This window comes from Leuciscus leuciscus (genome assembly GCF_965113295.1).
Source record: "Leuciscus leuciscus genome assembly, chromosome: 3".
NCBI classification, from domain to species: domain Eukaryota; kingdom Metazoa; phylum Chordata; class Actinopteri; order Cypriniformes; family Leuciscidae; genus Leuciscus; species Leuciscus leuciscus.
This window is the reverse complement of record NC_138727.1, coordinates 64,492,355-64,506,075: the sequence shown is the minus strand read 5'-3', so window position 1 is coordinate 64,506,075 and position 13,721 is coordinate 64,492,355. Positions and strand designations below refer to the sequence as shown.

At 45.3% G+C, this 13,721-nt stretch overlaps 2 protein-coding genes across 5 annotated transcripts in view; one reads left to right on the top strand and one right to left on the bottom strand.

Annotated features, from left to right (window-relative positions):
- Positions 1–13,721, top strand: part of LOC309495398 (adhesion G protein-coupled receptor E3-like) — a 56,890-nt gene that overhangs the window by 3,181 nt on the left and 39,988 nt on the right. The window lies entirely within an intron of this gene.
- On the bottom strand, positions 931–13,717 carry LOC309494761 (uncharacterized protein). The gene is made up of 5 exons (XM_082164171.1): positions 12,473–13,717; positions 9,818–12,310; positions 6,626–7,702; positions 1,747–6,531; positions 931–1,584 (listed from the first exon to the last, which is right to left on the bottom strand). The coding sequence occupies exons 2-4, from the start codon at positions 11,558–11,560 to the stop codon at positions 2,179–2,181; spliced, it is 7,173 nt and encodes a 2,390-aa protein (XP_082020297.1). The 5' UTR covers positions 11,561–12,310; positions 12,473–13,717; the 3' UTR covers positions 931–1,584; positions 1,747–2,178.

Here is a 13,721-nt window from a genome sequence, read left to right as displayed (position 1 = left end):
CGAGGCCAAGGTCCTCCACGGCCTTCGTGAGGAGGCGGAGAAGCTCAGCGTCGATGGAAGCCCTCACGCTGGACTCCTGTGTCGACGGGGCGGGGTCCGGGACGGATCCCAACCATTCCTCGCTCCCGGATGCGAGGAGGGAACAGCTGTCGTCCTCCACGACACCCCCGTCCATCTCGTCGAGCACCGCAGTAGCGGGGCGCTGACCGTCGATGAAGGAGACGGGGGACTCCGAAAGACAGGCTCGCGGGGAAGCCGCCGGCGAGGGCTCTCTCACCGAAGTTTCAGGTGGCCTCTGTGAACAGTGCTTTTTACGGCGCGGCCCAACAGGAAGCATCGGAGAGGCAGACTTGGTGGAAAACGAAGCCTGTCGAGCCCGCAGGGTCGAGAGAGGCAGTGCTTCGCACTCACGGCAGCCGCCGTTAGAGAGCGCGTGGTCCTGGCCCAGGCAGGAAGCGCACAGCACGTGGCGATCCCCGTCGCTGAGAGTGGCTCGACACGAGCCGCAGGACATGATGGGCATTCAGAAATGCCGGCTCTTTTAGAAGAAAACGTGTGTGTCGCAGCGGCGAACACACACAGAAGCAAGCAAAAGGATATGGGCGTCAGATAGCGCAGCAGGCACGGCGAGTGAAGGCAGCGATAATCCAGCCGGCGTCCTCAGGCTCGAGCTCGTCCGGCTGAGTGCTGTTCGATGGCGCAGCTTCTCTTCTCAGAAGATCCAGCGAAGTGAGTCACTCGCTGAAAGGAGACGAAATCATAGTGCAGCCTGGGCGATGGGTATTTATAGGCTGAGGCCACGCCCATATTGGTGGGCCATGACGTAGCGCGGGGCGAGCCTCCCATTGGTGCTGACGTCATGGCAGACGCACTGATAGGTTGCAGCAGTTTCCGCAGAGCAGCCAATAGGTCTGCTTGCTGCAGCAAATGCGTTTTAAATTATTAAAAATTAAAGATAATTTTTTGCTTCAATATTCTCGAGAAAAGGAGTTTTCCCGTAGCGTAAGCTAAACTTACGCAACACGAGAGTACTCTCGTAAGAGAACTTATCACTGAACATACAGGCTACAGTTTGGTAGATATCTCCGCTATCTCTCCGTCTTTAGTACACTTACCAACACGCTCCCTTCAACTACAAGCAAAATCAATTAAAATACATTTAACTTCTCATATACAAATGAATTCATTTAAGAAATCAAAACCAATATGAATCGCTGAGGGATATGACCGTTAACTTTTAAATTGTAAGAACGCGCGAAACCGTGAATTCCTGTGGAATAACACACATTTAATGATGTTAAAGGAGAACTCCGGTGAATTTTTAAGTTAATCTTGATCGTTTTACCTTTGTGAGTACTGTCTATAGAAAAAAAAACGAACTGGATTGGTGCTTGCAACGTGGAGCTGTTACAGTAAATGCCCAGAGCTCCCATTCAGCTAAAACGGCAGTTATGGGGGCATACACATAAAGAGTGTCTTTGTAACCCCCTCCAGTCAACGGACACGGACACAAGGCGTTCTCTTTTACGGGCATTTATTGGTCAAACCATGTCATCCTTAATGCCATCAAACATGCCGTGAGAACTAAATAAAACAAAAAAATCACATAAGTTACAGAAATAAGATATTCTCACAGAGAATAGCACATTAAATAAATAAACAACACAACGTTAGATAGACTGTTAATAAACCGTCACACAGTTATGCTTTACATTGATAATTACACATTGAAAGAACTATGCATACCTCATTGACCGCGTTAACTCCAGGGAGTGAAAAACAGGTAACAAAGGCAACTTCTCTTCTGTGCGTCTCTCGATAAACTTACAAATGTAATGACATTACCAAAAACTTAACGAGCCGCAGTTAGCTTGGCTTGCGCTACATGCTCCGATGCTGGTGTGACATCAATAAAGGTCTGAACCAAACGAACCTCAGAACAATAGTTCCGCTATACAAGCCTACATAAACAAGTCAGCTTGTACACATATTTCAAAGTAAAAGTTGAAATTAAATTAAAACTATTCTTTTATGGAACTTAAATTATGCAACTGTCTCTGCTGGCAGCTACACTCCCACCAAATCACTGGTGATTTCTTATTAACTTAATAAACATAAGATTCCAAATTAAAATTATGAGACTTGAGTTTAAGTGAGGTAGCAACAACCAAGACTGCATTAATCAGCTTCAAGCAGGGTTACTGTCTTGTGAATAGGCCGCTCTAGGTAAGTCTGCTTTGTGAGCCGCTTTCCTTGGTCATCCAGTGCTGATTCACTGATCAGCAATCGCAGCTTTCTCACATGTCCATCTTCACCAGGATACACTTCAGTGACCTTGGCGAGTTTCCACTCATTTCGTGGTGCATTGTCATCTTGCACGATCACGATATCGTTGACCTGCGCATTTCTGCGGGTTTTGTGCCATTTTTGTCTCTCTTGAAGATTTAACATGTACTCTTTTTTCCACCTAGACCAAAACTCATTGGCTAAGTGCTGAACTTTACGCCATCTTTTGCGAAGATAAAGGTCTTCTTTCACAAAGTCTCCAGGTGGTGGCAAGACTATGGAAGACTTCATCGTCAAAATGTGATTGGGCGTAAGAGGCTGTGGCCCAGCTGGATCACTCAGCAAATGTGCTGTTAAAGGTCGACTGTTTATAATTGTCATTACTTCGTAAAGGTAAGTTCTCAAAGATGAACTGTCAAGTCTTTGGGATGCCTGATCTAAAATGGATGTCAACACACTTCGTATTGTCCTGATCTGCCTTTCCCAGGCTCCACCCATGTGGCTAGCAGACGGAGGGTTCATGACAAACTCACAGCCCAATTGCTTGAGGCATTCTTGATCCATCTCTTTAACCGCTTCCAGGAACTCACGTCTTGCGCCAACAAAGTTGGTGCCCTGGTCAGAACGAAGTTGTCGAACGTTACCACGCAGGGCAATGAGAGCACGAAGAGCATTGATAAAAGCATCGGTCGTCATATCATCAAGCACTTCTATGTGCACAGCACGAGAACACAGACAAGTGAATAGCAGGCCATAACGCTTCACTTCCCTCCTTCCATCTTTAACGTAGAATGGCCCGAAACAATCCATCCCACAATATGTAAAGGGGGGCGTTGTCTCCATACGTTCACGAGGTAAGTCTGCCATTCTTTGTTCCTCTGTACACCTTCTGAACTTTCGACACTTGACACACTTGTAGATGTAGGACGACACCGCATGACTGCATCCAAGTATCCAGATCCCGTTAGCCCTTAGCTCATTCATTGTAATGCCACGTCCTTGGTGTTGCACTCGCTGATGGTAGTGTGCAACCAGTAACTTTGTTATATGACCGGTCTTTGGTAAGACTGCCGGGTCCCTGATGTGAGGGTGCAGAGCAGCATGCTCTAATCGACCTCCCACCCTGAGGATGCCTTGTCCATCCACAAAAGGATTTAGCCTTTGCAGGTTGCCTTTGGTTATTTCCTCCTTGCACTGAAGACTTTGAATCTCCACAGAGAAGTTCTTCCTCTGGACGATGCTTATGATGGTAAGTTCTGCATCTTTTCTCTCTTCCAGGCTGCTGGCTTTGTTGGTTCTTGATGTCAATCCTTTGAACTCTTTGACACACCGCTTAAGTCTAGCGATGGCTTTGACCAACCTCGTCCAGCTGGAAAACTTCTCTAAGCGTTTAAGCAGTGAATCTTCCGTTGTCAATGTCTTATGCACAAAGACCTTACGAACTTCTGGGTCTTCAACTGCAATGTCTCCCACCTTACTATCTCCACTGGGAAGCTCTTCACACCAAAGAAAATCTGGACCGTTAACCCAGTTAGAAGCAATGAGCTCCTTTGCCTTAAGGCCCCTTGATGCATGGTCAGCTGGATTTTCTTCCGAGGACACGTATCTCCATTGACTTGGTTTGGTACTGTCCTTGATGCGCTGAATCCGGTTTGCCACAAAAACATGGAACCTTCTTGCATCATTGTTGACGTATCCAAGGACTACCTTGGAGTCAGTCCAGAAGAATTCTTGGACCTCTGCTATATCCAACTCCTTTCTGAGCAGATCACTTGTACGCACAGCAACAACAGCTGCTGAAAGCTCAAGTCTTGGAACGGTTGTGACTTTCGTAGGAGCCACTCTGGCTTTGCCCATCACCAAAGCACAGTGAGTTTGTCCTGATGTCCCGATCACTCTCAGGTAGCTGCACTCTCCATATCCTGTGATGCTAGCATCAGAGAAGTGATGGAGCTCATATTTCCAGTCTTCTGGAAAACTTGCTGGAAGGTAACATCTGTCTATCTTGAGATCACCTAGATTCTGTAGGTCCAAGAGCCAGGATTCCCATTGTGGTCGAAGATCATCTGACAGTGGTTCATCCCATCCGACCTTGTCCCGGCACATTTGCTGAAGCATCTGCTTTCCGACTAGAACGAACGGTGCAACAAAGCCAAGAGGGTCATAGACAGACGCAACGGTCGATAACACTCCTCTTCTAGAGAACGGTTGTTCACTCACCACTATTCTGGATCTGAACTGATCTGAGGTAATGCACCAGTTAACCCCTAGGGCTCTCTCCATTTGGTACTCTCCCAAGGCTAGGTCTTGATGTATTGCTGTTTGAGCACACTCTTCTTTGGGGATTGATTCTAGCACCTCCTGGCTGTTAGAAACAAATTTGTGGATGCGTAGCTTGCCATCGCTACAAAGCTGTCTTGCTTCAATGACTAGCTGTTTCGCTTCTTCTTCCGTTGACACACTGGTCAGCCCATCATCCACATAAAAGTTTCGTTCAATGAAGCGGATGGATGCTTCACTGAAACGACCTTGCCCTTGTGCAGCAATGTGTTTGAGGCCGTAGTTTGCACAGCCGGGAGACGATGCTGCACCAAACAAGTGCACTTTCATCCGAAAGACGGATGGTTCGGAGTGGTAGTCCCCATTCTCCCACCAGAGAAACCTTAGATAGTCTTGGTCTTCTGCTCTTACGTGAAATTGATGAAACATGCGCTCTATGTCGCACATTATTGCTACTGGACCCTTACGGAAACGACAGAGAACACCTACCAATGTATTGGTCAGCTCTGGCCCCGTAAGCAGATAATCGTTCAATGACACGCCTTGAAACTTTGCTGAGCAGTCAAACACAACGCGTATCTTGCCTGGTTTTTGTGGGTGATACACCCCGTGATGAGGGATGTACCAAACAGGGCTCTTGTTGATTTCTTCTTCAGGAACTTTCTCAGCATCTCCACGCGTCATTGTTTCGTTCATGAAGATTAAGTAGTCCTTGTGGTACTGTTTGTCTTTCTCAAATCTCCTCCTCAAACACTTAAGGCGATGAACAGCACATTTCCTGTTGTCTGGCAGACTCGGCCTGTCTTCTTTAAATGGCAAAGGCATTTCACAGTGACCGTCAGGCTTGATCTTGATTCCTTCCTCCATTATTGAAATGAAGCGAAGATCTTCTTGTGAGAAGTGAGCATCCTCCACGCTTCTTTCATTAAAGTCTGACTCCAATATCTTCATAACATTTGGCGGAGTGACTAACTCCTTGACTTGTGTTCGACATATGTATCGGACTTCACTTGTCAGGTTGGCAGACGACTGAAGGGATGGCATTACTTGTCTGACAATAGTTCTGTGGCTGCTTCCAATTGCATCTCCGTAGTCAACACAGGAACTACCAGGGCCAACAATACTCCAGCCGAGGTCTGTTTTTTGAGCAAAAGGCTCCTCATCTCTGCCTGACACAATTTCTCTGGGTAACAGGGCTTGAGAACAATTGTAACCTATAAGCAGACCAACGTCACAGTCAATTAAAGGAGCAATCTCTTCTGCAAGATGCTCTAGATGAGGCCATGCTCTTGCTGTCTTGGGTGTGGGAATGTGACTTACATTGACAGGAATGAAGTCTCTTGAATAGGTTACCGGAAGAGTGATTTTCTTCGCTGAATAAAAACCTCTGATCTGCAACCCAGTTACCTTCTGACTTGGAATGACTGTACTTCTCGATGACAATGTTGAGAGTTTTAGTTGCACTGGCTCCTTCTGTGTGTCCAGAGCGTCTGCCTTTTCTTTCAGGATAAAGGTGGTGTCACTTTGGTTATCCAGTAAAGCATATACGAGAACTTCATGCTCTGGGCTACTTGTTGTCGACAACCACACTGGAATAACGGTGGACGTGTATGTTCCAATCATGTTTTGCACCACACGGTTAGAGGTGGCTTCCTTAGAAGCTTCCTTTGACTGCTTAGAATCCGTCCTTTCCTTAGACATCTCCTTCTCTTTGGCTTGTTTCCAACTCTCCTTTCTCTCGTCATCTCTGTGATCCTTCTTTCCATCATCCCTGACCCGGTCTTCATGCAAACAGGTTGGGTGCTTCCTTTTACATGTGTCGCAGACACTCCTCCATTCACAGTTCTTAGAACGGTGTCCTGTCTTCAAGCATCCAAAACACAGTCCTTTAGTTTGCACAAACTTGACCCTTTCTGAGATTGACTTTTCTTTGAACTTTCGACATGTTTGAATGCCATGGTGCAACTTCTCACAAAAGGCGCATGTTTTAGGGTCTGGGTTTTCTTCTTAGCTGCTTGCCAGCACCTTTGCACCAACATTGAGACTTTGGTGTCTTAACCTTTTCACTATCACCAGACTTCAAAGCATGAAGAGATGTCACAGGGTTGCATGCAATCTTGGCTTCTCTTGCAACAAACTGAACAAATTCGCTAAAGCTTGGAAAATCATGTGTTGATTCTTCAACCTCCAGGACCTTTCTGTTCCATCTTGCTATTAGCCAATCAGGAAGCTTGTTGAGCATTCTTTGGTTTTCACCGCAGTCATTTAGGACTGCAAGACTCTTGATATGCAACATTGCTGCTTCACAGCTTCGTAGAAAATCTGAGAATTCTCTTAGTTCAATGCTGTCCTTGGGTCCTATTTTTGGCCATGAAGTTATCTTATCCCTGAAGGCCTTGGCAATCACAAAGGGGCTTCCATACCTTTCTTCCATGATGTCCAATGCTGAATAGTAGGCTGCATCCGTGCCTAGCAGGAAGTAACCTTCAATAGCTTTCTTTGCAGGTCCTCCAACATACTTGCGGAGGTAGTAGACCTTCTCATTCACTGGAATATTCTTCCTACCGATCAATGTCTCAAAGGATGTTTTCCAGTCTTTATACCTTAGTGGATCTCCATTGAAAACAGAAGGCTCTGGTATTGGGAGATGGCTTACGTTGATCGACTCTGTTATTGCTTTGCCAAGAGCTGTAGTACTATCTTCTTGATGAGCAATGGCAGCAGATTGCACACTTTCAACAGTCTGTGTCACCATAGCAGGTTGTACATGTGTGGCGTTTTGTGGTGTTGCCACATGATGCACAGAAAGACTTCTTTGAGTAGTTTTAGCTTCGCTTTTCACATGCTTACTGCTATGGAGCAACTCCGATATCTCTTCGTCCGAACCCACTTCCTGTTCATAGACCTGTAGACGTGCTTTTGCAGCATTCATTTTCTTAACTGTCTCTAAGCGCTCTAACTGCCTGCGCTTCTCTTCTAATAAATGTTTTCTTGCAGCATTTTCTTCTTCTTGCAGTGCAAGCCTCTTTCTGTTCTCAACTTCGAGGTTCTCAAGCTCTTGTTCCTTAAGTTCCATGTCCTCTAATACCTTTAATGTGGCTTGAGTTGCAGCTAGCTCTGCTGCAGCTTCCAGTTTCTTTGAAGAGGTCAGGCTTGATTGCTTTGAACTGATGCTTGCAAACTTTGAACTTCGTGAACATATACTAGACCTTTTGGAGGTTGCGTGTGTAAGCACTGAGCCAGTCTCAGTCCAGTATGCTCGTTCTTTGTGAGTATCTGGTACCTTTTCTCTTAATTCAAGAGAATCCTCTGCATGTTCCAATAGCTTTCCTGAGACAGCATCACACGTGTCTACTCGGCGGCGTGTCTTGCCATCTGGAGTAGTGTGTTGGCGTAAATCTTGATAAGCTTGTTTTACACTTGTTGAAGCGTTACTGATCTTGGTTATGTAGGTTTGCAGGATTTCAGTGGAGAATGTTCCATCGATTGCTTTCAGAATCAGAATCAGAATCAGAAAGAGCTTTATTGCCAAGTATGCTTGCGCATACGAGGAATTTGTCTTGGTGACAGTAGCTTCCAGTACACATACAATATAAAGTGACAAGACAAGTGACAAGTAACATAGGTATAAATAAAAATAAAATAAATAAAAATAAATAAAAAAAAGATTATAAATTATAAATATATATAAAGTTATAAGGTGCTATAATGAAATGTCTGAGGGAAGTATTGCACATGTTTGTTCCACAGTAGGGGAACATTTAAGTGTTCATGAGGTAGATGGCCTGGGGAAAGAAACTTTTCCTGTGTCTGGTTGTTTTTGTGCTCGGTGCTCTGTAGCGTCGACCAGACGGTAACAGTTCAAACAGAAAGTGTGCTGGGTGTGACGGGTCCAGAGTGATTTTGCGAGCCCTTTTACTCACTCTGGATGAGTGCAGTACTTTGAGTGTGGGAAGGGTAGTGCCAGTGATTCGCTCAGCAGTCCGAACTATCCGCTGTAGTCTACGGAGGTCGGTTTTGGTAGCAGAGCCGAACCAGACGGTGATGGAAGTGCAGAGGATGGACTGGATGACAGCTGAGTAGAACTGTACGAGCAGCTCCTGTGGCAGGTTGAATTTCCTCAGCTGACGCAGGAAGTACAGTCTCTGTTGGGCTTTCTTCACAATAGAGTCTATGTGAGTGTCCCACTTCAGATCCTGAGAGATGGTGGTGCCCAGGAACCTGAATGACTCTACTGCAGTCACAGTGCTGTCCATGATGGTGAGTGAAGGGAGTGCAGGGGGGTTTCTCCTGAAGTCCACGATCATCTCCACTGTTTTGAGCGTGTTCAGCTCCAGGTTGTTATAACTGCACCAAAGAGCCAGCTGCTCCACCTCCTGTCTGTACGCAGACTCGTCACCGTTCCGGATGAGTCCGATAACAGTAGTGTCGTCCGCAAACTTCAGGAGCTTGACAGAGGTGTCTTTAGAGGTGCAGTCATTTGTGTACAGGGAGAAGAGCAGTGGTGAGAGAACACATCCATGTGGAGCACCGGTGCTGATGGTGCGGCTGTCGGAGGTGATTTTGCCCATTCTGACTAGCTGTTGTCTGTCTGTCAGAAAGCTGGTGATCCATTGACAGACGGAGCTAGGGACAGAGAGCTGGGTCAGTTTGGTCTGGAGCAGTGATGGGACGATGGTGTTGAAGGCAGAACTAAAGTCCACGAACAGAATCCTTGCATAGGTCCCTGGTTTGTCCAGATGTTGTAGGGTGTAATGCAGTCCCATATTGACCACATCATCCACAGACCGGTTTGCTCTGTAGGCAAACTGCAGGGGGTCCAGCAAGGGTCCAGTGATGTCCTTCAGATATGCTAACACCAGTCTTTCGAATGACTTCATGGCCTCAGATGTTAAGGCAACAGGTCTGTAGTCATTGAGTCCTGTGATCTTTGGTTTCTTCGGGATTGGGATGATGGTGGAGCGTTTAAAGCAGAAAGGGACTTTGCACTGCTCCAGTGATCTGTTGAAGATCAGTGAGAAGATAGAGGCCAGCTGGTCAGCGCAGGTTTTCAGACAGGCTGGTGAAACACCGTCTGGGCCTGGTGCTTTCCTTCTCTTCTGTTTCCTGAAGATCTGACGCACATTATCCTCACTGATCTGAAGTGCAGGGGGGGAGGGGAGGGGGATGGCTGGAGGTGTTGATGGCTGTGTAGAGAGATGGTCAGGGCGGGTATGGGGTGTCTGATCGGGGGTCTCAAATCTAAAAAGACATTCAGCTCGTTCGCAAGATGCTTGTTGCTGTCGATGCTGGGGGATGGTGTCTTGTAGTTGGTAATGTCTTTCAGGCCTTTCCACACTGATGCAGGGTCGTTGGAGGAAAACTGGTTTTCCAGCTTTTTGGCATAGCTCTTCTTAGCCACTTCAATCTCCTTTGTCAATGTGTTCCTGGCCTGATTATACAAGATCCTATCCCCACTCCTGTAGGCATCTTCTTTGACCTGACGAAGCTGTCTGAGTTTTGGTGTGAACCATGGTTTATCATTGTTGAATGATAAGTAAGTCCTGGTAGGGATGCATAAATCCTCACAGAAACTGATGTATGATGTTACAGTCTCTGTGAGCTCGTCCAGATCGCTGGCAGCAGCTTCAAAAACACTCCAGTCAGTGCATTCAAAACAGGCTTGTAAGACCTGCTCTGTGTCGTTGGTCCATCTCTTTACAGTCCTTATTACTGGCTTAGCAGTTTTAAGTTTTTGCCTGTAAGTTGGTAGAAGATGAACCAGGCAGTGATCGGAAAGTCCTAGAGCTGCTCTGGCGACGGAGCGATATGCATCCTTTGTTGTGGTGTAGCAATGGTCCAAAATATTATTGTCTCTGGTGGGGCATGTAATGTGCTGTTTGAATTTAGGCAGCTCACGTGTGAGTTTTGCCTGATTAAAGTCTCCGAGAATGATAAGAACAGAGTCCGGGTGTTGTTGTTCTGTTTCTGTGATCAGATCAGCCAGCTGTTGCAGCGCCGTACTCACGTGTGCTTGCGGTGGAATGTAAACACTGATGAGAACGAGCGAGGAAAACTCCCGCGGCGAGTAGAACGGCTTACAGTTAATGAAAAGCACTTCCACATCAGGACAGCACATCTTCCTTAACACAGTTACATCAGTACACCACCTTCTGTTGATGTAAAAGCATGTCCCACCACCGCGCGTTTTCCCCGTTGACTCCATATCGCGATCCGCTCTGAACAGCTGAAAGTCCGGTAGATGTAACGCGCTGTCCGGAATGGCTTCGTTCAGCCAGGTTTCCGTGAAACACAGAGCAGCAGAGTTGGTAAAGTCCTTGTTTTTGCGTGAGAGCAGAAGTAGTTCGTCCATTTTGTTAGGGAGAGAGCGGACATTCGCCAGATGGATGCTAGGCAGCGCCGTTCTGAATCCGCGCTGCCTGAGCTTAACGAGTGTGCCGGCTCGCTTCCCACGCCTGCGCGTCTTATACTGTTTCCACAGTGCAGCGGCGCAACCGACGACAATGTTCCGCAAAACGCCAGAAGAATCAAAAACTGGTTGGTGATCAGTTGGTGTGCACTGCCGAATGTTCAGCAGTTCGTCCCTGGTATAACTGATAGCGTATGACAAACATAAAACAGGACAAACTAACAAAAACAGTGTAACAACTGGAGAGCTCAACACCGAGGCAGCCATCCGCGGCGCCATCTTGGATAGGCCTAGTTTCCTAGTCTCTTTAGCAAGAACTTTCCATTTGTCATAAGAGGTGGTAAAGCGATGTTGAAGCTTTTTAGTTTGGCTGTCATACAGTTCTTGACCCTTTTCAGTACGCGCTCGGGTTCTTTGGCTTCTTCTTAGACTTTCCTCTACAGCAGCTTGGGTCTCTACAGCTACCTCAGTCTCTTTTGATGGGTTTGCATCTATATCAAGGTCTTTAAACTGCTGCTGTAAACCTGTTGCTCCATTGTTAGCATCTAAGCCCTTTTCATTTGTCTCATACTCGTGCTCAGACATTTTTAATATTTTTGGAATTGGCACCTTAACACCTTTTGTTTAGTAGCTAAAACTTAAAATGAGCTAAATAAAATAAGTGACAAACCTAGCTTAATGTTCCCAGTAAGCTTTTGTTTACATTGTAATAATGTACCTTAACTTTACCTTAAGATTTAACCAAGTATGTTTTTACAGTGTACTCTGCTAGAAACACTTTCCACAATGCAAATTAACTTATTTTCACTTAAAACAGAATAAACACTTCTCTTTATCACCAAAATAATAAAAATGGAAATATTATGATGGTCCCTTTAAATAATTATTTACCCTTCAAATAGCTTAGCAGTAAAGTGAGTAGAGCATTCACTTCAACATGTAAACATGCACAACACAATGAACATTTAACATTTAGCACTTATAGAGCCCCTTTAGCAGTTGAAGGCTATTCCACTTCTTAATATTTAACTTGTTTTAAATATTCAGCTTCTTGTAGGTTTAACCATGCAATGCTCCTGGGTTCTGCTTGCCTCTTAATATGTTAACATATCTTATCTTTTGACGCTCACATTCAATGTAAACGTGCGTGCAGCTCCGTCGACGGACGGCAGGCGCGGATCATCATCTCCCCCACGTCTCCACCTCGTGTCGAGCAGGCTGAGTTCTCACTGTAACCCCCTCCAGTCAACGGACACGGACACAAGGCGTTCTCTTTTACGGGCATTTATTGGTCAAACCATGTCATCCTTAATGCCATCAAACATGCCGTGAGAACTAAATAAAACATAAAAATCACATAAGTTACAGAAATAAGATATTCTCACAGAGAATAGCACATTAAATAAATAAACAACACAACGTTAGATAGACTGTTAATAAACCGTCACACAGTTATGCTTTACATTGATAATTACACATTGAAAGAACTATGCATACCTCATTGACCGCGTTAACTCCAGGGAGTGAAAAACAGGTAACAAAGGCAACTTCTCTTCTGTGCGTCTCTCGATAAACTTACAAATGTAATGACATTACCAAAAACTTAACGAGCCGCAGTTAGCTCGGCTTGCGCTACATGCTCCGATGCTGGTGTGACATCAATAAAGGTCTGAACCAAACGAACCTCAGAACAATAGTTCCGCTATACAAGCCTACATAAACAAGTCAGCTTGTACACATATTTCAAAGTAAAAGAAATGCAGATAAATATAAATATATTATGATATATTTAAACGTGGTTACTTATTAAATTTAAACTATTCTTTTATGGAACTTAAATTATGCAACTGTCTCTGATGACAGCTACAGTCTTTGTGCCTCTTAACAGACACAAAATGCAATTAAAATGTCTGTCCAACATGAGCAGGGCCCTTACATGACAACAAGATGCGTTTAGCAACTTAGCCATTGTTTAAACTCACCTAAATAGTGTTTTAGACGGCTAGCTGTAGTCTCGCGCTGAAGTCCCGTGGGAACTCAGTTGTAGCCGGAACACGACGCTCCTCCCACCTGCACTATGTGCGCGATTTTTTCCCCCAAACCACTTCAGCGTAAATCCCGCCCTGCAGCCGATTTCATTGGTTTAGGTTACAGTGACGGGTAGGTTTAGGGATCAGTGTTTGGTGTAGGCAATCTGTAATTGACATGACCAATGAAAACCTTAGAATCAGCTGCAGGGCGGGATTTCCGCTGAAGTGGTTTGGGGAAAAAAAAATCACGCGCACTTACTATTTACCTTTTTCCGGCTACAACTGAGTTCCCACGGGACTTCAGCGCGAGACTACAGCTAGCCGTCTAAAACACTATTTAGGTGAGTTTAAACAATGGCTAAGTTGCTAAACGCATCTTGTTGTCATGTAAGGGTCCTGTTCATGTTGGACAGACATTTTAATTGCATTTTGTGTCTGTTAAGAGGCACAAAGACACTCTTTAGGTTTATGCCCCCATAACTGCCGTTTTAGCTGAATGGGAGCTCTGGGCATTAACTGTAACAGCTCCGCGTTGCAAGCACCAATCCAGTTCGTTTTTTTTTTCTATAGACAGTACTCACAAAGGTAAAACGATCAAGATTAACTTAAAAATTCACCGGAGTTCTCCTTTAAGCATACGTAAAAATTATAGCTAAAAAAACTATCACAAAGTTATTGTGAGTTTTTACTATCACTGTATTTTTTTCTTTCTCTTC